The sequence below is a fragment of the Girardinichthys multiradiatus genome, chromosome 18, assembly GCF_021462225.1.
Source record: "Girardinichthys multiradiatus isolate DD_20200921_A chromosome 18, DD_fGirMul_XY1, whole genome shotgun sequence".
Classification (NCBI taxonomy): domain Eukaryota; kingdom Metazoa; phylum Chordata; class Actinopteri; order Cyprinodontiformes; family Goodeidae; genus Girardinichthys; species Girardinichthys multiradiatus.
In genome coordinates, this window is record NC_061810.1 from 42410906 (window position 1) to 42435723 (window position 24818).

Consider the following 24818-nt stretch of genomic DNA (forward strand, 5'->3'; position numbering starts at 1 on the left):
TACATATTCTGTTTGTTGTTTTCTGGAGACTAATTTTCTGTTTTCTCTTTGTTTTTCTCCATATCTTGCAGGTTAAGACCCAAGTCTAGTAAGCTCCTTTTTGCATGGAAACCCTGTTTCCCTGGCAGCCCCCTCCTCTCCCTAGAGCTAGCAGCCAGCATTGCAGGATGAGCTTCTGCCAGCGATGATGATGGCCAGAAAACAAGATGTCCGGGCTCCCATCTACAACTTGGTCGTGGTGGGGTTGTCTGGCACAGAGAAGGAGAAAGGCCAATGTGGCGTGGGCAAGTCCTGCCTGTGCAACCGCTTTGTTCGGCCAAGTGCAGACGACTTCTACCTGGATCACACCTCTGTTTTGAGCACCAGTGACTTTGGAGGCCGCGTGGTGAATAATGACCACTTCCTGTACTGGGGAGAAGCTGGGAGGACTATGGAGGAGGGGCAAGAGTGCCGTATGAATGTGGTAGAGCAGACAGAGTTCATTGATGATCAGACATTCCAACCACACCGTAGCACAGCGCTCCAGCCTTACATCAAGAGGGCAGCTTCCCCCAAGATGGCTTCTGCTGAAAAGCTGATGTACTTTTGCACAGATCAGCTGGGGCTAGAGCAGGACTTTGAGCAAAAGCAAATGCCTGAAGGCAAGCTTATGGTGGATGGCTTCTTACTCTGTGTTGATGTTAGTAGGGGTATGAACCGTAGCTTTGAGGATCAGATGAAGTTTGTTGGCAATCTGTATAATCAACTAGCCAAAACGAAGAAGCCTGTGGTACTGGTTCTCACCAAATGTGATGAAGGAGTTGAGCGCTACATTAAAGACTCTCATGCTTTTGCCCTTGCCAAGAAAAACCTACAGGTGGTTGAAACTTCAGCCCGCTCTAATGTCAACGTTGACCTGGCATTCCTCACTCTGGTTCAGCTAATAGACAAGAGCAGGGGAAAGCCCAAGATTATCCCATACTTTGAGGCACTAAAACAACAGAGCCAACAGATCGCCTTAGCCAAAGACCACTATGAATGGCTGGTCAACCGAATTGTGAATAACCACAATGAGACATGGCCTGCTGTCAACCGTCGTATGCAGACAGCTCCTGACTACAAGGAGTATGTTTTTCTTGAGGGAACTGCAAAGGCCAAGAAGCTTTTCCAGCAGCACGTGCACAGACTAAAACAAGAGCACATAGAGAAACGCAGGAAAGCCTATCTAAATACTTTACCACCAGCCCTATCTGTGCTCATATCACAGTTGGATGAGATTGACCACTTGAGCTGGTCTGGAGTTCAGAAGGTCTTAGAGACAAAGAGAGATTTCTCTCAGTGGTTTGTAGTTTTAGATGATACCCCCTGGGAGACGACACCACACATTGATAAAATGGATGACGATCGAATCCCCCAGGACCTGCTGGAGACCCCAGCAGCTGAAGCCATCTATGAAACCCATTTGGATCAGTTAAGGAAGGAGCGCAAACGGGCAGAGATGAGATGGGAATTCAAAGAAAAGTTAAGTGTTTCTCCTTTCATCACACCAGGGAAACCATGGGAAGAGGCTCGAAGTTTCATCATGAATGAGGATTTCTACCAGTGGCTGGAAGAAGCTGAATATCTAGACATCTACAACAAACATCAGAAGGAAATTATTGACAGGGCCAAAGAAGACTTTCAGGAACTGCTTCTTGAATACTCTGAGCTCTTTTATGAGTTAGAAGTGGATGCAAAACCAAGTAAAGAGAAAATGGGAGCCATTCAGGAGTTGTTGGGCGAGGAGCAAAGATTTAAAGCGCTACAAAAGCTGCAGGCAGAAAGGGATGCTCTAGTACTGAAACACATCCACTTTGTTTACCATCCTACAAAGGATACTTGCCCTAACAGCCCCCACTGTGTTGACAGTAAGATCGAACAGATACTGGCTTCCAGGTTCCCCACTCGATACCCATCATCAGACAGCACTAGACTGGAAGGGGGAAGGGCTGAACGGATAAATCTTGTCATTCTAGGGAAAGATGGACTAGCCAGAGAAATGGCAAATGAGATAAGAGCGTTATGCACCAGTGATGACAGATACGTTGTAGATGGCAAAATATATGAGTTAACCCTTCGTCCTATAGAAGGCAACGTACGTCTGCCTGTCAACTCATTCCACACACCTACCTTCACACCCCATGGATGCCTTTGTTTATACAATTCAAAGGAATCCCTCTCTTATGTTGTTGAGAGTTTAGAAAAGCTTAGAGAGTCAACTATAAGCAGAAGGGAAAGGGAAAACAGCTTAGCTCATCTCCCACTGTCCCTCCTTCTGGTCACTAAGCGGGGTGTTGGTTCTATTGGGGATATCGGAGGGGAAACGGCTCAGACTCTGATTCAACAAGGGCAGCAGGTAGCTGCAAAGCTGCAGTGTGCCTACCTAGACCCGGCCTCCCCAGGTAAGGGTTATGGCCGCAATGTCAGTGAGAAGCAGCTTAGTCAGATGCTCAGAAGTCTCTTAGAAACCCGGAGAAACATTAGGAGCAGCTCCCCTATGTTGCCTCCTTTATCCTCTGCTTACAGAGACTCTCAATCTCAGCAAGGCTATGAGGCAGACCTCCGAATAGTCATGTGCTTGATGTGTGGGGACACGTATGATTTAGATCAGCTCCTTGCACCGTTCCTGTTGCCCCAGCATTGTCGTCCTGCATCCAGCCTTGGCAGTGGCACGTCTGTTTTCTTGGATCTCAATATAGGAGGTCACAGGCAAAACGTTGAGTTGTCTTTGCTCTCTTTCCACTCCTCATTTTCCCTCCGCAAAACAGGCCTGGTCCATGGCTACATCACAGTTTACTCTGCTCGCCGCAAAGCCTCCATGGAGACGATGTGCGCTTTCCTTTGTGAGGTCCAGGACATCGTCCCAGTCCAGTTGCTAGCAGTAGGGGAGAGTCAGATGGAGCTGTCAGACTCTGACTCATCTAAGGAGCAAATCTGTCAGGGAGAGGAGCTGGCCCATGAAATCAATGCCAGATTTAGCACAATAATATGTGGACATGGTGGGGTAGTAGGGGGACTTCATAAGATAGACCTTTTCCAGTCCTTCTTACACGAGGTGATGGAGAAGCGCACTGTTGTTGAGGCAGCACACATGTATGATAATACAGCTGAAGCATGCACTATTGAGAACATCAGCCCTCACCATGGGTCCCCCAGTCCCATTCACATTAATGTGGAGTCGGAGGATGATATTGACCCATCACCACCTTACCCTACACTTAGGGAGGTTGGTAGTTCCCTTCTGGGAAGTTTCAAGCTGCCAGATCTGGAATCAAGTGATACATTTTCTGTCATTTCTGATATTGGCACATTTGAAAGCAAGCTGAACAACAAGTTGCCTCCACAAGTAAAGCCCAAGCCTGTAAGTAATGTAATTCTTGGACCCTATGTTGATCACCAAGGAACCTCTAACCGATCCTTCTTGCCCCAAACGGTCACCTGGGCTCCAGGGAGCGACGGAGGCTATGACCCCTCAGACTATGCGGAGCCTATGGACGCTGTGTGCAAACCTCGACCCACAGAGGAGGAGACCATTTACTCTGTTCCCCATGACACCACACAGGGCAAGATTGTCACCATCCACAACGCCAACAAGGGTCACTCCAATGGAAGTGCTGCAGGGAACGGTTCAGACAGCGAAGCCGACAGCAGCTCGCTGGAGCGCAGGAGAAAGCTGTCTGTATTTGGTGAAAAGCCCAAGCTTTACAGAGACAGGTCCCAACGGCTTGGAAAATTTAGTAGTTTTAGGACAAGCTTCTCTCTTGGCAGTGATGATGAGATGGGCGGTCCACCAAAGACAAGCCAGGATGATGGAGGACCTCAAAAGGACATCTCCATCGAAGAGAGTGACGATCACAAAACAATAAAGATCCTCCGGGGTCTCCGCAGAAATACAAAGGTTAGTAACTATGTATAAAAGTGTTGTATGATTCACCTATGACTGAATATGACAGCCATGGGACGTGCAGTGTTCTATTACATTTAAATATGTTTTAAGAAAGAAACTGCTCTTCTTTTTGAAGAACCTAGTACAACGTTTATTTTAAGCAATCCTATTAATTTTATGTAATGGTTAATTTTGGAGTCCAGGATCTGGAGAATATAAACATTCGCTTTCCCTGTGTACACACAGAATAACCTCAGCTTAATTAGGTTATGGCCAAGTCCCAGCCCTGTTTGCTTTGGAGAATAACTGTTTATTACTGAAGTTAAGGAAAATCAGGGTTCAGAATCATCTCTCTCCTGCTTGAAACTGAGCCTAGGGAAAACTTGTCATACTGTACGATTTCCTCTGAAAACATGCCTGCCTGCCATATTTTTTTCCTGACCGCACAGTAGAAGTCCCCTAAAGTAGCCAGATCATCAGCGGGAAGAAAATTCTTATTCTTCACACCAAAATCCAAAATATCTTAATATATTGGAGCAGAGCCACAGCTTTTTCTTCTGTTTGTGCATGTATGTCCAAAACATAAGTTTAGCTATTCTTCCAGAATGATAACCACAGAAATAAAAGAGAAACAGTTTCATCATGGAACTTTTCTAGACATACAGTGGGGAAAAATCAGTCTTTATGTTTGATGACTGTTATATTTTTCTAATGGGCCTCTGTGACATAAAATTCAGTATGTATTGATAACAACCCAAGTAACCCACACACAAAGATATCATAGCAAATACGTCCATAAATACAGTTGTGTGAAGTTATGTGGAATTACACTAGGAGGTTTTGAACACACTTTCTAAAATGTATTTACTACTTGGTCAAAATAACAGCTTCAAAATGTCTCTTGTAGGCAGAAAAGCCTGCATTGCTCAGGTGGGATTTCGAACAATTGTTCTACACAAACCTCTTTTTATTGTCCCTGTGGCCTTTTGTGCTCTCTGATCTTCAGATTTTTCCATAGTTTTTTAATTCAAGTCAGATTATGGGCCATTTAGTTGTCAAGAATGTCTAAGAACATTTCTCCAGTCATCCTGCTCTGTTATATGACCTTTGTCAATACCATATTCTGAAAGACACACCACACCATGATGTTCTCATATCCAAGCTTCACTGTTAGTATGGTGTTTTTGGAAAGATGTGCAGTGGAATATTTCCTCCAAACGTCAGTCAGTCATTTTCTATACCGCTTATTCCATAGTGGGTCGCGGGGGAGCTGGTGCCTATCTCCAGCAGTCTATGGGCGGGAGGCGGGGTACACCCTGGACAGGTCGCCAGTCCATCACAGGGCAACACACAAACAACCATGCACACACTCATTCATACACCTAAGGGCAATTTAGAGTGACCAATTAACCTAACATGCATGTCTTTGGACTGTGGGAGGAAGCCGGAGTACCCGGTGAGAACCCACGCATGCACGGGGAGAACATGCAAACTCCATGCAGAAAGAGCCCCGGTCGGGAATCGAACCCAGGACCTTCTTGCTGCAAGGCAACAGTGCTACCAACTGCGCCACCGTGCACCCGTGATGTGTGCAATGACATTTCAAGGAGCTCGGTTTTGCTTTAATTGCTCCACACTTTATTCTTCCAGCATGCCTTTGGTTTGTCTTAATGTTCTTTTGTAAATGATTTATAAGCATACATTTTCTTCAGCAGTGGAGTCTTGTGCAGCGAGCAGCCATAGCAGCCATTTTCTCAAGCTCGCTCTTGGACAACTTGTGTGACTCATATCAGGAATCTTATGAGGAGTACCTGGTCATGGCTGGTTTGTGATGAAGTTATGTTATTTCCAACTCATAGTCATAGTCCAAATGAACTATTTCTATATTTAGAAGCATAGAAATGTCCGTAACCTATGCCATCCTTGTGTTTTGAAGCCTTAGGGTTGGGGATATCTTCAGAGAGCTCCTTGCTTTAAGATGAGATAAGATTCTTGTGCAATACCTTGGTAATGTGCAACCTTTTTAAAGGCCATCACTTAGGACTGATATTAATTCGCACTGATAGGGAGGAGGATTGCTTTCTAAATACTGACAGATTTCAAATATTTTCTTAGCTTCCTGTACTTTTTTGCAGGTTATCTTCTTAATGTGTTCAATCCTTATTCCCTGTGTTATTTCCCTTTATTGCACATAATTTATAGACTTATTTCCATTTCTTTGTTTGTATGGCTTACTTGGGTTGTCACTGGCATGCAGTTTCATTTTCATATTAATAGAACCATTACAAATGTATTCAAACAGGAAAATGGTTCCCCATGTATAGTTTGCTGAACTGCGCAGTTACTTTTCTTCCCCATTCTACTTGTAATTTTCTCCGGAAGTTGCCATCAAACAAGAGGCTGAGATGGACCCCAGTGGCAGTTCTAAGTTAAGGCATCAACTTACTGTTCACTTTTTTTGCCACTGCAGCGTAGTATATGCGAAAGACTGTCAGCTTCCTCTAAAGACTCGTTGATTCTTCCCGGTGACAGTTTGGCTTTCTTTACTTCCTTCCTTTCATTATTTTCCGCTCTGTTTGTTTGTCTTTGCATCTTGCTGATTCATATGTTCTGCTTCTCACATTCTTGTCACATTCATTGTTTGCTCTCTTCATGCCTCCTTTTTCCCTTGCTTTCCTAATGTTTTTTCTTCCTTTTTTAAGACACGTGTCTCCCTTGTCCCACTGTGTCCTGTACCCTTCTCACCCATGACAAGTTGATACTTTTCACTCTTGGCTTATCGGTGCTGGTATGTTGTTCATTTGCTCACATGGTGTGGCGCTGAAGTGCCAGCTGAAGCAGGAGTTGCATCTGTGCATTTTGTGCTTGTGTAGCTGTGGTAATTGCCATGGCTGTCAGGAGGGTGGAAAAGGAGGCAGATTATAAATGTTTTCAGACACTCAGCTGGGATGTACCTGTACGAATGTTGTCATCTCGCATTATTCAGCTGCTCTGACTACATTCTACAGTGCTTTAGGACACATATCTGTCAGAAAAAGTACGAAGAGCTGCATCATGAAGAGACATCCTGAGTTTGCAATCTTGTGTGCAATACAAATGTCATATGGAATGTTAAAAATCAAAATTTCCACATTTACAAAGAAATACAGAAGAAAGGTTAAAAGCCAACATTGTGGATCTTTGTTGTTCCTATTAGTCTTTTAAGTGCCTCTGATTTGTGGCATATAGCTGGTCTGGGATCTTGATTGCCTCCTTACAAGCTATTATGGATTTATTATGGTTACAACAAAGGATTAAGTTTCTTCACCTATTTTATGAGCAGCTGTTTCTCAAGTAATGGGCCATTTACAGTGCTGCAGCTAGAAATCCCTTTCAGATGACATTTTATTGAGTTAATTTGTCATGTAAAGGAGACATGCTGCAGTAGTTTGTTGTGGATTGCATAGGAAGTCCTATTCCTGTTATTGCCTGAGTTAGATTTAGAGTTATGCTCAAGGTGAAGGTTTGGATTGATGTGCTGCAATAGAAATATTTTCCTGGATGGACCCTTAGGGTACTGTCTACCACCCTGAGTCATGATGGGTTAAAACAAATATTCAAAAGGTGCATGAGCCTGTTTTAAATAACAGTTTTACCTCGGGCATTGACCAAGACTGTCTGTCCTGATCGCCCTGTTTCACTGAGAGACCGGAAACATTTCCTCTCTTTCTCCTACAGCTTTTTGTTGAAATCTCCTCAGGCAGAGAGAGGAATGTTTGAAAGTACTTCGACACCTAACCGTCTGGAGTCTTCATCCAAAAGAAAAAAAAAAGACTAAGAAATTCCAAAAACAGAAAACAAATTTATATAAAAACTCTAGAAGTGAGTTGTAGTTTGGTGTCCTATGACTGGCAATGTATGTATGTGTAAACGCTCCCCATGGTGTCTGTTTAAGGATGTGATTTGTTTCTCTTTGGTTGTGGAGGTCTGTTTTGTCTTCTTAGAGCTGGAGACATATCCTGTCTCAGTCAGCAGCAGAAAGGAGTGGCCAGAAGGCAAAACTGCAGGGGGAGAAGACAGCCAGTGAGAGAAAGAGAGAAGTGTGTGGGTACAGAGACAGTCTGCTAAAATGAGACAACACCACAGTTTCTGTGAGAAATGAAATAAATTAGACGCTGCCAAACTGTACCAAGCACACATCTGTCACATGGAGGTGTTTCTTGTACTTCAGTGTACTTAAATACATACTTTAGTTCTTTAATACATGCACAAGTGCACATCTGTTAGCTCAGAGTTTAGAGCAAGATGTGAATGTAGAGAACAGGAGTGTTGACAGACAGAGACTGGACTTGTTGGAGGGACAGATGGCAGCTAGTGAAAGACAAGCAAAGGAATATTAGGGCTAGAGGTTAGTAATCTGGTCATATGTTGTGGCTACAACACAAAGTTCACAAAGTTTTATCAGTTACAAAAGCAGGGGAGTTTTTAGGGTCTTCAAACATTGGGGGCTATAGCCCAGACCCAAAACATTAAAATTTTTCGTAAGACAGTGGCCAAGTTTTGTAAGTCATTTAAAGTTAAAATAACATAAGACATGTTGTACCAGTTCTCTGTCTATACCGGGTTTTGATTTAATATAAATTACTGTGAATCAAATAAAGGTGGTTTACAATGATTTTACTTGTTTCTTTTTTTTTTTTTGTTAAAAGATGAATGAAGGAGAAACAGTGTTTAGGATTCATTAAAAAAAAACATTTTTGCTGAAGCTGATAATTACACATTTTATTGAATTTAGAAAAAAAATACCTAATTTAAACTTTTGCTGACAAAATGTGTTCTTAAACTCAGAGATATTTACTATTGGCCAAATAAATGTGTTTCTTTTCTCGTAAATGACCTTTTTAAGCATCACACTCTCCATGGTCTTAATTTCTTACATTTCAAAAAAAGGAAACTGGTATAAAGTTGATTTATTTAAAACTAAGTCAAAAGGTAAGGTCATAAAAACACATTTATTTAATTTAATTAAGCTAAGAGGTTTCCAAACATTTCATTAAAATTGTTCCTTCTTTTATGAACCTGTTCTGTTTTACTGTCATCTTTCAGCCATTCATTCCGCTTATGAAGAAATTTGGCCTGCCAAAAATAATAAATGAAACATTTACAGCACAGTCTGTTGTTCTCCACTGAGCATGTGAGCCATGAGTTAAGTTCTAACTATTAAACACTTTATGAGAGAAATGGGTGTTAAGTTGTGGTGTTTGTAACATAACATAGAGCCCTCATCCTGGACCTTTCTTGGACTGTCATCTGTTGTTCTGTTATTAGTTTTAATATTACAGTTTTAATAACTGTATCCATATGGTATGAATGTGTTGCCTTGAGTAATTCTGTATCCTTGTTTAATTAGTTTATGTAATATCATGTGTTATTCTGAAAAATAAAACAGATAACTAGTTAATGGTACACCTGTGATTAATTTCTATGATTTTTATTTCTCATACAGCGCCTTTAAACAACCCAGAGCTGCATGTTTAGAATCAGCACAGAAGATATGAAAAAGAAGCCGGAGGCTTTTTACTTTCTACTATGTCTTAATGGCACCAGTCGGTATTTTCCCGGTGTATTCAGTAACAATTTATTCTTTCTACATGTAAAACTGGACTACAGGACTGGCTACAGCAATGAGATGTAATGTTATGATCTGAAGAACCTTTTTAATGCGTTTAGAAATTTTTATTTTGACTGAACTAAAGGACCAGATCATTTTCACATCATGATTAAACCAGCTAGAAGCTCATAGAAAGAGGATTCCTACTGTTTTCTATCATGGCCAGCCCATTTAACTTTACCTGTAGCTCAGGTGAAAGTCCCTCTACTCTGTTCCACATCATGACCTTGATAATGGTCATTAGAGTAAAACCTCCACCTCATGTCTTTCTGGGTGAACAAGTGGTAGCTTTAACTTACGATCAGGCTATTCTGAGTCAGCATTCAGGTTTTATTGCTAACTTAAGCCTGAGTTATGCTGCTCTGCTTCCACCTGTTCCTGTGCGCAAACACGCACCAGACTGGGCTCTTCGGTTTGCTCCACGGTTGCTCTGAAATAAGCCCTTTTCGAGGAGCTCAGTGTAACTTTTCAGGTAATAATCAAGGAAGTCCGATGGCTCTTGACTGAACAGCCGTCCTGAACTTCTCCAGGATGGACGGAGTACCAGTCCACCGGTGCCTGTGTGCGTATTTGCGCAGTCGCAGTGCCGCAAATAACAATTATTTATACATTTTTTTTTCTTTTAACTCATTGCCAAGTTAGGTGAAGTGAGAAGTGATTATATGAAGCACAATAGAAACAAATCAGATTATTCTTTTAGATGTAAATGTGAAATCCAATTATGCAGCCATTTTGTGGCTTAGTGCATCTTTTTAATACTTCTAAATTTCGTCTTTTAAGAGATCCGGGGCTATTCCGACAACATCCTAGGCTTCAGTCCTGGGAGACAAGTTCTAACGACGCGCATGTATAAAAGGGATTGCTGTTAGTGAGATTCTGTTAAAATGGACTATCCTAAAAAGTTTGGAGCAAACAATTGTCTAAAATGTTTTGGCATGCTAAAGCATTAACAGTTGTTTTCACTAACAAAGGTGCCAACCCAACCCCTCAAAAACAGGCCCACACCATAATTCCCTTTGCACCAAACTTTACACTTGACACAATGCAGCAGGGCAGTTGCTGTTCTCCTGGCAAGGGGCATGATTTGTCATTCCAGAGAAAACATCTCCATTTCTAAAATGCAGTGTCGTTTACACCACTCCACCCGACGCTTTGCATTGTACTTAGAGATGCAAGGCAGAGAAGCATTCCAAGAAGCTATCTTTGCACTCTTCTAGAGCTATTATGACGGCTAGTCAGTGACCTCTGAGCACTTTGAACCTCAGCAACTGCTGAACCTGCTCTGTGATTTCTTTTAAGTGGCCACTATGCAGCTGAAATGTTGTTCCCAATTTCTTCCACTCTGCTATAATACCACTAGTTGTTGACTAATGTAATTTGTAGTGAGGAAATTTCACAATTGGACTTACTGCATAGATGGCATCTTTCCACAGAACCACACTAAAATCCACTGAGCTCCTGGGAGCCTGAAAACACAACCACAAGCTGCGCCCCTTTCTGAATGAGCATTCATTGTGAATGTGACAATGGTTTAAAGCGCAGAAAATATTTTATTTGAATAAAAAGCCTTTTCTTAGCTTGGGGTGTTATAAGACAATGAAAGTGCATTCATCCAATTAATCATTATTTTATACAAAACGAATAACGGAGCTAAAGGTAAGATATTACCTGCTCACGACCTTTTAACATAATCTAACTTCAGACATCCCGAACCATCCTTTTAGGATTAACTACAAAAGTCGTCTTCAAATGTAAAAAGATAAGAAAACATTAAAACAGGTTTCACTTCTGTTGGTTCTGGTCCTGCTGGTTGGGGCAAAGGAAACAAGCTGTATTGACTTTTCCTTCTGCTTTCTTGCTTGAGTGCTACTGGGAAAGTAAATGTGTCTATAAACACAATCAAAAATGTTTGCCGGAGTGCAGTGAGGCCAGTATCTGGAGCAGAGGGCACATTGGTGCTTCTTCCCTCTAATGAGCACTGCTCTGCTCCTTTCCTGTTGCCTCTGTCTGTCTATTTGTCTGTAGGACTGCACTGCACCCACAATCTGTGTGTCCAGCCAACCATGCATCCCGGCCTCACTACCTAGTTTGCCAGGACAGTGCCTCGGGGTGCTGAGAGACATACTGCAGATCCAGGTCTCAGGGGCCTTCAAAATATTCCCACTGATTGCCATTAAAGCACTGTACAATTACTATTGTTGCCCTCGGCTGTTTGCAGGGACAGACAGAGAGTGTTGCGTGTGTGTGTAAGAGGCCTCTTAATGGAAAATAAAGGTGGTTGAAAAGTATTTAAACGTTGAATAAGAGTTTGATTACGTGAGAGCTGGATTGGAGTAGAGGGAGAAATTCAGGACATCAAAGGGAGAGGGGTGAGACTGAAGAGATGAGAGCGATAAATATGCGATGTATCTCTGACTGATGGACACATCAGGGCTTAAGATAGGAATTTATGATTTCTTATCAGCTTTGCCTTCAGAAGGTATGTGTAAGAGGGGTTTTGTACGTGTATGTTTGCACTTTTGCTCAATAAGCGTGAATATACAGTGGCTTTCAAAGAAGGTCAAGGCCTTTGAACATTTTTACCAATCTGCTGTACAAATGACACAATGTCAAATTAAAAATGTGCCCAAGTCAGTAGTGTCAATCTCAGTTAGTGTCATATAATGCCGTATTTTCTGTGTGATTTCACCAACCAAACTGTGTTTTTCTTTTTAGCAGAAACAGTCGCGGGTCAAGCCCAGGCATTCCAACTCTAAACCTATTGAGAGCAACTACTTCGGCATGCCGCTGGCTGCTGTGGTGACCGTTGAGAGACCGATCCCCGTCTTCATCGAGAAATGTATCCGCTTTATTGAGACAACAGGTAAGAATCTTGATAACCTGTCTTTGATTTAGAACAGGCAGTTATAAATCAGTATTTGTGCTACACATCTGTGGAAAACTATTTATACTCCTTTTCACCAAGACCCACAAACTTTACAATATTTTATTAGGATTGAATGATAGACTAACGTAAATTTCAGCATCATTGTGTTGAGAAAAAGATGCATGTCTTGCAAATTATCTAATAATGCATGAAGTAGCGTGATTACAGCTGCAAGTCCTTTGGCTACAAGCTTTATACACCTAGAGACTGAATTGTTTACCTGTTCTTATTTGCAAGTAACTTAAATTTAGCTGAATGCGATGCAGACACTCTGTGAAGATCAATTTTTAAGTCTTGCTGCAGATTTTCAATTGTATTTAAGTCTGGGCTTTGACTTGACCAGTCTAACACATGAATAGTAAATGATCTAAATGGTTCTGTTGTAGTTCTGGCTAGTTGTTCATTGTTGTTGTCGTCCTTCTAGGAGGAGAACCTTTGCCCCAGTCTCAAGTTTTTTGCAGCCCCTGTCGCCACCATTTTTTATGATGTTGATGGTGTGTTCAGGTTAATATGCGTTGTTAGTTTTCCATGACACACAGCACTTTGAATATTGGCCTCAAAGTTTAACTGTGTCCCCGTCTCACCGTTCTTTTCATATTTAGATGATGGTGTATACAGTGCTCTGACAGATGTTAAAATCTTGGGATATTGTGTTATAACCTTTAATTAAACATCTGTACAGGTTTTTCCTGACCTGTCTGGTGTGTTGCTGTTTGTTAACTTATCTTCTTTTAAAAAAAACTCTCTAACGCCTTCACAGAAGAGTCGGGTTTACACAGAGATTGTATTACACATGGACTCTTTTTTTTCTAATATGGCGACTTCTGAAAACAACTTGTTTCCTCGGATTTTATCCAAAAGTGTCAGAGTAAGGGGGATTGAACGCAAATGCATGCCACACACAAGATTTTTGTTAATTTTGTATCATTTCCCTTAACTTCATCATTATGCTACTTTGTGTTGGTCTTTCACATAAAATCCAGATAAATTACCCTGAAGTTTGTGGTTTAAAAATGTGGCAAGAAATCAGGGAGTGTGAATACTTTTGTGAGACCCTGTACCTAATTTTACATAGATTTAATTTTCATATTTGTGCTGCTATTTGTCATCATCTCAATCCTGGAACTGAACTGAAAGTAACTGGTGGGACTGTAGCCATATTTTATTTCCCTTTTTGAATGCAATTGTGTCACTATCTAAAGCACCCTCAAGCTACCTTCCCCATCAGAGGGATTTTAACCCAAGCAAATGCATGCAACAAATAACGTTAGACCTGAAAGACCCATATGCTTAGGTTAATGTTGTGTTTCAGTGTTTAGGTTACAGGTCATTAGTGTGGTGTCAGCAGCAGTCCATACATCCATTTTTCTCCTCCCTGGTACCCAAGATGTGCATAGATAGCCTCTCGTAACTTTTCTACCATGTTGCCCAGATGGCAGGCTCCCTGCCAGGCGGCTCTTTTGCCCCACTGCCCTTGGTCTGCCAGCTTTTCCTCTTACTCTGCCACCAGCTGTGAGACTAAACCAGAGGGTGAGCTATGATACTTATTTCTTGGTTGTTTGCTGGACCAGGATTTCAGATGCTTTGCTCTACCCCCAGACGTTGGAGTTAATTTCCTGCCACCTGCAAACCCTAAATGCAACCCTGACGGTTGATACATTTACTTTATTACCTTTAAATGCATTTGATTTTGTTATTTGAGTTAAAACGTTGCTACTGCCGAATGACATTCCAATGCTTTCCAGTTTAATCTCTGGCCTGATTAAAATCTCTGCATTTGTGGATTACTGACTTACAAAACAGCGACCTCCTTCCTGCATGTCGGAGCGTCTGGGCAAAGCCCCAGATAACAAGGCATCATGTTTGATTTTGCCTCTCCCAGCTCAGATGTTAACTGAAGCAGTCACAACAGTTATTGCGGGATAAAGAAGAAGAACTAGTTGAATAGGTGTTTACATGCTCTGTTGTAGACTCATGAAGCTGAACTTGCAGCTGACTCTCAGGTATTCTGTGCCTTTTATCCTCACCTGTTTACTTTTAGTATTCCTCCTAATCCTGTCCTCTTTCAGTTCCCAGGTGTGTCTCTTTTTTTTTTCCTTTCCTCATTGAATAAATACACCTGTCAAGTTTTATTTCTTTCATTCCTTCTTTAAATATATTTTTATTTCTTCCTCCGTCCTATTGTCTGCTGTTTACCTCCTGAATATATTTTACTCCAACTATTCTCTTCATCTCTTTCCTCTCCAGTGCTTTTTTGTTTCTTATGCTCACCAGCTTGCTGAGTTTGCATGTGTCAGCATGTGTTTTTGCCATGGAGCTTCCAGGTAATGTTCTGCCCCACGGCTCCCTCGGTCCGGTCAACATCACAAGGCTGGGAATCGGAAGGATGTTTGTGCTCAGCTGTTTCATAGTTTGTTTACTTTGTTCCAGTTTATTTATCTAGGAGTAGAGCTCCCCTGGTATTTATCAACCACTAGGGTTGACCCACATGTGTCAGTTAAAAGCATTTTAAATAGTATGGTGAATGATCAGGTATCACTAAGGTCAGCTACTGATGTTTTGTTTCAGGTCAGTCATGACAGTTTAGCACATGGTCAATTGAAGAAAACCAAGACTGTTTATACTCCAAGCTTTTTTGAAACCACGGTGGTTACTACTATATTTTATAAAAAGTTATAAAAACACTTCTTATTTCCCGTAAATAAATGACAGAATTGAACCTCACTGAAATACCACATCCAATGACATTGAAGTCACCAATACAGCAGCATGACTATTACAAATCTCACTTCTGCCTATAGTTTGTCACCTGTTAAACAGCACCCCACAGACAGTTTTTCAAATAATTTTGCTATTTCATTTTCAATAGTCAGTCAGTCATCAGTCATTTTCTACCGCTTATTCCATAGTGGGTCGCGGGGGAGCTGTTGCCTATCTCCAGCAGTCTATGGGCGAGAGGCAGGGTACACCCTGGACAAGTCGCCAGTCCATCGCAGGGCAACACACAAACAACCACACACATTCATACACCTAAGGGCAATTTAGAGTGACCAATTAACCTAACAGACATGTCTTTGGACTGTGGGAGGAAGCCGGAGTACCCGGTGAGAACCCACGCATGCACGGGGAGAACATGCAAACTCCATGCAGAAAGATCCCCAGTCGGGAATCGAACCCAGGACCTTCTTGCTGCAAGGCAACAGTGCTACCAACTGCACCACCGTTTCATTTTCAATAGTCATTTAATAATATAAAATCTACCCAACAACAACTTGCAGCACTTTTTGTACATTCATTGAAGATATCCCAGGGTGCATACAGCTGAAACCAGACCATTAACAATTTCTAAAAATGGTCATAACCTGTTTTTTTACCTCAATGTCTGACATTATCAGACTAAATCTTTACTATTTTAGGTCAGTTAGGATCACCAAAATCATTCCTATTTACTAAACGCCAGAATGAGAGCTATTTTAAACTACGATTACTAAGCCTTTAAACAATCTGATACAACCGTGTGATGATCCAATTAGTTTGTTAGCTTATTTGAAGTTAATTCAAAAGATTTAATTTAATTGGATGTATTGAAACATGATTTTTCCTTATCTGACATAATAGAAAAATGTGGGGTAAAAAATAAATAAATAATTTCCATCTGAACAACGTAGGTTAGTTGCATTTGACTACATCTGCTTTGGCTGAGAACCAACTTAGTTGTAATCTCTTAATGACTTTATCAGAACATCTTTATGCTGTCTTTAAATATTTTTAGCTGCATTAAACGGCAAGCTTTAAAACATATACAGGGGTTGGACATTGAAACTGAAACACCTGGTTTTAGACCACAATAATTTATTAGTATGGTGTAGGGCCTCCTTTTGCGGCCATTACAGCATCAATTCATCTTGGGAATGACATATACAAGTCCTGCACAGTGGTCAGAGGGATTTTAAGCCATTCTTCTTGCAGGATAGTGGCCAGGTCACTATGTGATACTGGTGGAGGAAAACGTTTCCTGACTGGCTCCTCCAAAACACCCCAAAGTGGCTCAATAATATTTAGATCTGGTGACTGTGCAGGCCATGGGAGATGTTCAACTTCACTTTCATGTTCATCAAACCAATCTTTCACCAGGCTGTGTGTATTGGTGCATTGTCATCCTGATACACGGCACCGCCTTCAGGATACAATGTTTGAACCATTGGATGCACATGGTCCTCAAGAATGGTTTGGTAGTCCTTGGCAGTGCACAAGTATTGGGCCAAGGGAATGCTATGATATGGCAGCCCAAACCATCACTGATCCACCCCCATGCTTCACTCTGGGCATGCAACAGTCTGGGTGGTACGCTTCTTTGGGGCTTCTCCACACCGTAACTCTCCCGGATGTGGGGAAAACAGTAAAGGTGGACTCATCAGAGAACAATACATGTTTCACATTGTCCACAACCCAAGATTTGCACTCCTTGCACCATTGAAACCGACGATTGGCATTGGCATGAGTGACCAAAGGTTTGGCTATAGCAGCCCGGCCGTGTATATTGACTCTGTGGAGCTCCTGACGGACAGTTCTGGTGGAAACAGGAGAGTTGAGGTGCACAATTAATTCTGCCGTGATTTGGGCAGCCGTGGTTTTATGTTTTTTGGATACAATCCGGGTTAGCACCCGAACATCCCTTTCAGACAGCTTCCTCTTGCGTCCACAGTTAATCCTGTTGGATGTGGTTTGTCCTTCTTGGTGGTATGCTGACATTACCCTGGATACCGTGGCTCTTGATACATCACAAAGACTTGCTGTCTTGGTCACAGATGCGCCAGCAAGATGTGCACCAACAATTTGTCCTCTTTTGAGCTCTGGTATGTCACCTATAATCATGTGTGCATTTCAATATTTTGAGCAAAACTGTGCTCTTACCCTGCTAATTGAACCTTCACACTCTGCTCTTACTGGTGCAATGTGCAATCAATGAAGACTGGCTACCAGGCTGGTCCAATTTAGCCATGAAACCTCCCACACTAAAATGACAGGTGTTTCAGTTTCATTGTCCAACCCCTGTATATTACTGGCACAGAGACCTGAAACTCATGCTGCTTGTGTGTTGGGATAATATTTATTGTAGTTCAAGAATCTGTTGGTAGATTGATATTGGACACTGGAATAGTACAGTAAATTTGCAGGATATGGAGGAGCCTCAGGCATCAGAATCTCTGGATTGTTTCCAACACCTTGTGGAAGCTATGCTACAAATAATTCAGACATTTCTGAAGGCAAAATGATGTCCAAGCCGGTACTTGCGTGTTGTACCTAATAATGTGGCCGGCAAGTGTATTTTAAGGCACCGACTCAGACACCCTGATTCCTTGTGTGAAATCTGGGAAAAATCAAAAGAAACAGTCCACATATCAGGAGACTTGTGGACCTCCACAAGTCTGAGTTATGCTTGGGTACAGTTTCCAGATGACTGAAGATGCCACATTCATCTGTTCAAATGAAAATATGCAGATAAAAACATCATTGGAATGTTCAGCCATTGTACCATTCAGAAACAAGATGCTTTCTATCTCTCAGAGGTGAATGTGTTCTGGTGCAAAATGTGTGTATCGATCCCAGAACAAAAGCAAAAGTTAGAATATCATCAGGTTAATTCATATATAAAAACATAAAAAAGTAAAACTCTTATATGGGTTCATTACAGATAGAGTGATATAATTGTTTTTGTTTATTTTTATGTTTATGGATTGCATTTAATGAAAACACAAAATTGAATTTCTCAGAAAATTTTAATATTAAATAGGACCATCAAAAAGATCGTTTTAGTACAGAATTGTCAGCCATGCACTGTACAGGATATGCACTCAGCACTTGTTCATGTCCCCCTTTGCATGAATTACTGCATCCATGTAGCGTGGCATGGAGGTGATCAACCTAATGCATTGCCGAGGTGTTCAGGAAGCCAATGTTTATTTTAAGATCAGCCTGGTCTGCATTGTTGGTCTGGTGTCTCTCACCTTCCGGTTGACAATACTTCATAGGTCTCTGTGTTTAGATCAGGCCAGTTTGGTGGCAAATCAATCACAGTGAAGCCATGGTCATTATAGCAGGTAATGGTTTGTTTGGCAGTGTGGGCAGGTGCCAAGGTCTGCTGGAAAATGAAATCAGCATCTCCATTAAGGTTGTCAACAGTGGGAAATCATGAAGTGCTCTAAACATTCCTGAAAGATGGCTGCACTGACTTTGGACTTGATAAAACACAGTGGACCAACACCAACAGATGATCTCAAGTCATCACTAAATGTGGAAACGTCACATTGAACCTCAAGTGTTCTGTGCCTCTCTACTCCTCCTCCAGACTCTGGGACGCCAATTTCCTCATAAAATGCAAACTTTACTTTAATGTGAAAAAAGGACTTTGTTCCATTGAGCAACGGTCCAGTCCTTTTTCTCCTTAGCCCAGTTAAGACTTGTGACGTCTATCTTTCAGGAGGATACTGGATACTTTGCTTTACAATCAGATCAAGGCTGTGGATATCCCCGGTAATTCTGCACCTTTTTGACCTTCTTTTTTTTTCTTCCACTCAACTTTCTATTAATATGCTTGAATACAAAATTCCAAGAACAACCAGTTTCTTTTAACAATGACACATTTGATCAGATGTTACAGATAATATTAAGCAACAGATATAACTACCGACTTGTAAAGAGGTGGAATTAAACAAGTGTACACTGCCCCCTACGCTTTTTCTGGGTATGTAAAGTATATCAGTGAATATGTGGATATATTGTTGCCATTTTGCCATAGTTCTTTGCTTTATTTTATTTGTATACTCCACCCCTCACAAACACCCCCAATACTTTATGTATATTATTTTCCACATTAAAAATAAATTCAAGTTGATATTAATATTTTGGAGGTTGTCAATGACTGACTGCTGCACAAACGTCAAGTCTTCCTCAGGATTGTGTGAGCCATGATATTGCCATAGCAGAACATTTTTGCATTAAAGCTTACCAGAAATAATTGCCTGAAAAATAACTTTCTGTGTGTAATAAGCCTACATATTGTAGGTGTTTCTTGTTTTTTAATTAACTGTAATTTTTTGAATTAACTGTTTGATTATGTTCAGAATAATTAAGAGGACTCCTTAATACATGTTCAAGGTCATAGTTTATGGTTTGGTTGGTTTTAAAAGCAACCTTTTGAAATACAATGTCCCAGCTATTTATCGTTCTTTTTCCTTTCTTTTATCTCTCCCTTATTTGTTCCTTGTTGCTCCTTTCCTTTTGTCCTTGAGAATAATAGAAGTGGATGCCGTAATTTTTTTTTCTTCAAGGCATTCTGAGTTTGCAGAAAAGCAGCCATATAAAATCAATCTGTTTTGACTGCTGTTATCTCCTCTCAGCTCAAGCTTTGTCGTTGCGCGGTAGTCTCAGGGTTCTCTGTTCATCACGGGCACCCCAGGTGATGAATGTGCTGTAGCGTGCACAGGCATATCTGCTGGTGGTGGGGACCGCCATAATGACGAAAAGGGCAGCACCCAGCGACTGCCTGTCTCCATAGTGAACTTTGAAATCCGTCTCTGGGGCTGCTGGCCCCCACCCCATGGAAACAAGGCCGGGAGCAGAGCTGATGTGGGATCAGCTGGTGTCGTGTCAAGCTGTAACATGCTGCAGAAATGCAGCCGCTAACCCTTAAGAGTTTTTTTTTTGTTTTGTTGTTGCTGTTTGTCAAAGTTTGCAGCTCCATGGCCATTTTTCTTTTCACTTCATAGCTGGTAGAGAAGTCACCACAGTAAGAAATATTATCAAGTTTCAATTGTGTTTATTTTAAGTTGGTGCATGAAACTAGAAGATCTAGAACAGGGGTCTGCAACTCCATCCCTCGAGTGCCACTGTCGTGCAACTTTTGAATGCTTCCCTGCTCCAACACACCTGAATCAAATTAATGGTTATGAACCATGGTTTTGCAAAACTTGCTGACATGCTAAGGATGCACTTCAGCCTTTTGGTTCAGGTGTGTTGGAGCAGGGAATCATTCAAAAGTTGCAGGACAGTGGCACTCAAGGACTGGAGTTGCAGACCCCTGCTGTAGAAATTACAATCAGTACAAACAATGGAAAAGTTTAAAACATTACAAAGACTACCCCCCTAAACCCTTTTCCACGTCATTTATTTCCATTCCTTTCCTCTTTCATCAGTTGGAATCTTCCTCTTTGTTATTCCTACTTTGTCCCTATCTTCCACTCCACTCCTCTCAACCACTCCTTCTCCCTATCTTTCCTCCCATCCCTGCTTTCCCCACGTCTGACTTGCAGAGCTTTTGTGGAGAATTGATTGGCAGAAGGCGCAGATCGATGCTGTATGCCTCGACTGAGAGCTCTCATTTCCTCCATGCCTCTCCCATTATTTCATCGTCCTTTTCTGACCATGCCTATGTGCCTCACTCCCTTTGGAATACCCTTCGTCTCCCCGAGTTGCCCCCAAAGTGCGAGTGAGGAATGTAATTCAAGACTGAGAATTGAAACCTTATTCTTTTTTGCAATTTGGTGGAAAATATTGATAGCTAAAATGCGGTGAGGTATCTGTGTTCTCACTGTCACTGTCCTGCTTTAACTTGGTTCCATGTGTCTTTATCGATTTTGGGAGACAATAATCATCAATTATGCAACATATTTGAGTGACCCATGGTTTATTATCCTGGCTAGTGAAAATTAAGCTCATGGATGTAAAACAGCTTAAATCTGGTCTACTTTGTTTGTAAATAATATCGGATTCTTAGGTTTTTTTTGTACTTTATGACTGAAGCTGAGGTACATCAGGGTGTAGGCTATTCTAAATAAGCACTTGCTGCTTTCCCCTTTAAAAAAACTATACAGCATCAGGGTAGTTACAGCATCCTCCTCCAACTAGTGGCATTCCTGGTAAAGACTTAAGATCTGTATAAAGCCTTAAAATAAAATAATTTTTATTCCAGGATTATAATTTCACTATGGAAAATGTGGAAAAAGCCCAACCTTAACAACCCAGTGTAGGTAGGTGTAGGCAACCGTTAAAACTTTATTAACCTTAGCATATAAAGCTTAGCATTTAAAGTAATCCTAGTAGTTAAAAGAAAATAGAAACACATTTTATAAAATAATTTGAATTATGTTACATGATTACTTTACTGAAGTTTACTCAGATTTCTGTAATTGAGCAGAATTGTTGTTCATTTGTACTATTTAAAGTAGATTTGAAAAGATGCACTTTAACTTGGGTACGTTTTGATTATTGTACTCAGTTACATTTAAAATCACATTTCTTACTGAGTAAACAGAAAATAACAATAACAAAAAGGGAAAATCTCACATAGAATCTTACATAAATTATAAAGTTATAGTCCAGTAACTGTTTGTTACCAATCTAATCAGTATATAACTCACATTAGACAGCACTAAGGAGAAAAGCCTGTACAAAATACAGAAACCAATACACATCCCGACAGAGAGGAAACCACAGGACTTCTTGACACGAGTATAAAATATATTTGTTTATGGCTGCATTCACATGCATTTGGTGATTTTTGTCTTTTTAATCATTAAGACATGTCATTTAAACAAATTTTACTGTTTATATACGATCTGAGCGGTGGAAACCAAAGTCAAATTTCTTGTTTGCACTCACAAACTTGTCCATTAAAGTTGATTATGATTCTGGTCCTGATTCTGATTGATAATATTTTGTAGGCAATATGCTGGCGAGGCTTTTCTATCTCTCATGGAAACTTATATCAAAACATCTGATCTGTAGGTTTTAAGAAAAATATGTTGGCACCAACCCTTTTTTTTTTAATACTTTTTGTTTAAAGTTCATGTTAATGATTCCTTGAGTCTCTGTGAGCAAAAGCTGTTGAATTGTAACTGTAAGGAGCAACTGAGGTCGAGCTATAGAGGCAGCCCCACCCCAAACTACTGACGAAGAAATTACTTTTACTTAAAGAACTCAAAGTTCATTTTAAATTAGTCACTTTTATTTCACACTAGTAACTTTACTTTTATTTGAGCATTGTTTTTGACCTCTATCTGCCTCTGGTAACATATTTAAAAGAAAGTCTAATTTTAGTTGTTCATTGCTAAGGAACACAGTCCAACATGCAGTCTGCCTGGGATGACTCACTGAATAAACTGAAGTTCTGTCATTTGAAATTGGAAGACTCTTGTATTTGTTTTTAACTTTAGTAAGGAATGAATCTTTCTACTAACAAAAGCAACAACATAAAAAATGTGTGCTTATTAAAAGTTTTAGTTGCTATTAATTTGACTGAAGAAAGAGCCTTCCTCTGTTTGTGTTCAGTTGCTGCAGATTGTCAGCCTGTTGTTCTGTCACTTTAAACATATGTATATATTATTACACCTTTAAACTCCTGAAGTACATGCAAGGGTCACAAAATCTTTTTGCTCCTCATTTTGTAAGCCTATGAGCTCTTAGCCTTCCTTTATCAGTTTGTCATAAGTATAATAAATAGTTTTAATAGTGTGATTGGAATGAAGAGCCTTTAATTGTAAGCTGCAGATTGGCTTTTTGAGGTAACTTGCCATAAACGTTTTGCAAATGAACACTGAGTTGAAAGCAGTTCTCCATGTCTTTTGCATCCAGGTCTGAGCACAGAGGGAATCTACAGGGTCAGCGGCAACAAGGCGGAGATCGAGGGCATGCAGCGACAGTTCGAACAAGGTAGGTACTTCCCTGTTTGAACTTAGTGCACACTTAGTGTGAAGCAGATGCAATAAAGATGCATGTTTGTGTTTACCTCTTTCTCCTGCAATTTCCTTCATTAAGCAGGGTGTATTAATTGGCCTTCAGTTCCTCTCAGACTGCAGAGATGCCCCATCAATTGTGTACCTGCTCCGGTGTGCACATCACACGTGTACAAGTGCACTGAATGTGTGTCTGCCTGGTGAGGGCAGGTACTTGGCTCCAAATTGGTTTGGTTAATGAAGCATGTTGCTGTCATGATGGATAACAGACTAAGATAGCCTGTGTGTGTGTGTGTGTGTGTGTGTGTGTGTGTGTGTGTCTGCGCTTGGCTGAGGTTAAATTTAACTTTGTTAACCAGTGTTGAAAATCTGCATTGAATCATTCGAAGCCTTTTGCTTGAGGGACGAGTCAATTAACGGTGCAGAGGCTGCTTCATCCCTGAAGTTGTGTGTAATACTCATTCAGGGAGATGTAGCTGCCAAAGAAACTAAGCTTGAAATTGTAACTCTTCTTTAAATACATACTACCTTATAGTATAAAAAAAAATTTATTTTACCCCTACTCTTCTAGTTTTGCTTTCTCCAATTTTCTGTTACCTTATGTAATCTCATAAATCTATTTAATCAAGTTTGTTTTATTTAAAATTATCCTGAAGTCAGGCTTGTCTTAGAATAGTTTAATTAAAGTTACCTATATCTGGAAGTAATCCATTAAGATGGATCAATACAGCAGTTTGGGAAAATGCGTAGTTTTCTCTCAGCAGACTTGGGTTCATCCACATAGATCCCACAGTGATTTTGTGAAGAATCAACAACAAGTGGGACATAATCGTGAAGTGGAATGAAATTTATTGGATGTGTCAAACATTTTTAACAAATAAAAAACTGAAAAGTGGGGCGTGCAATATTATTCGGCCCCCTTGCGTTAATACTTTGTAGCGCCACCCTTTGCTCCAATTACAGCTGCAAGTCTCTTGGGGTATGTCTCTATCAGTTTTCACATCCAGAGACTGAAATTCTTGCCCATTCTTCCTTGCAAAACAGCTCGAGCTCAGTGAGGTTGGATGGAGAGCGTTAGTGAACAGCAGTCTTCAGCTTTTTCCACAGATTCTCAATTGGATTCAGGTCTGTACTTTGACTTGGTCATTCCAACACCTGGATATGTTTATTTGTGAACCATTCCATTGTAGATTTGGCTTTATGTTTTGGATCATTGTCTTGTTGGAAGATAAATCTCCGTCCCAGTCTCAGGTCTCTTGCAGACTCCAACAGGTTTTCTTCCAGAATGGTCCTGTATTTGGCCCCATCCATCTTCCCATCAATTTTGACCATCTTCCCTGTCCCTCCTGACGAAAAGCAGGCCCAAACCATGATGCTGCCACCACCATGTTTGACAGTGGGGATGGTGTGTTCAGGGTGATGAGCTGGGTTGCTTTTACGCCAAACATATCGTTTTGCATTGTGGCCAAACAGTTTGATTTTGGTTTCATCTGACCAGAGCACCTTCTTCCACATGTTTGGTGTGTCTCCCAGGTGGCTTGTGACAAACTTTAAATGAGACTTTTTATGGATATCTTTGAGAAATGGCTTTCTTCTTGCCATTCT

The 24818-nt window shown here is 40.9% G+C and overlaps 1 protein-coding gene across 2 annotated transcripts in view; it reads left to right on the top strand.

The window, feature by feature from the left end:
* Window positions 1–24818, top strand: part of arhgap35a (Rho GTPase activating protein 35a) — a 91620-nt gene that overhangs the window by 53872 nt on the left and 12930 nt on the right. The window contains exons 2-4 of one of the 2 annotated variants that reach the window (XM_047391030.1): window positions 72–3916; window positions 12273–12417; window positions 23113–23190. In XM_047391030.1, the coding sequence (XP_047246986.1) occupies window positions 185–3916; window positions 12273–12417; window positions 23113–23190 (3955 nt within the window). In that variant the 5' untranslated portion in view covers window positions 72–184. Of the gene's footprint in view, window positions 1–71; window positions 3917–12269; window positions 12418–23112; window positions 23191–24818 lie in introns of both variants that reach the window. The other variant, XM_047391029.1, reaches the window with a different exon arrangement.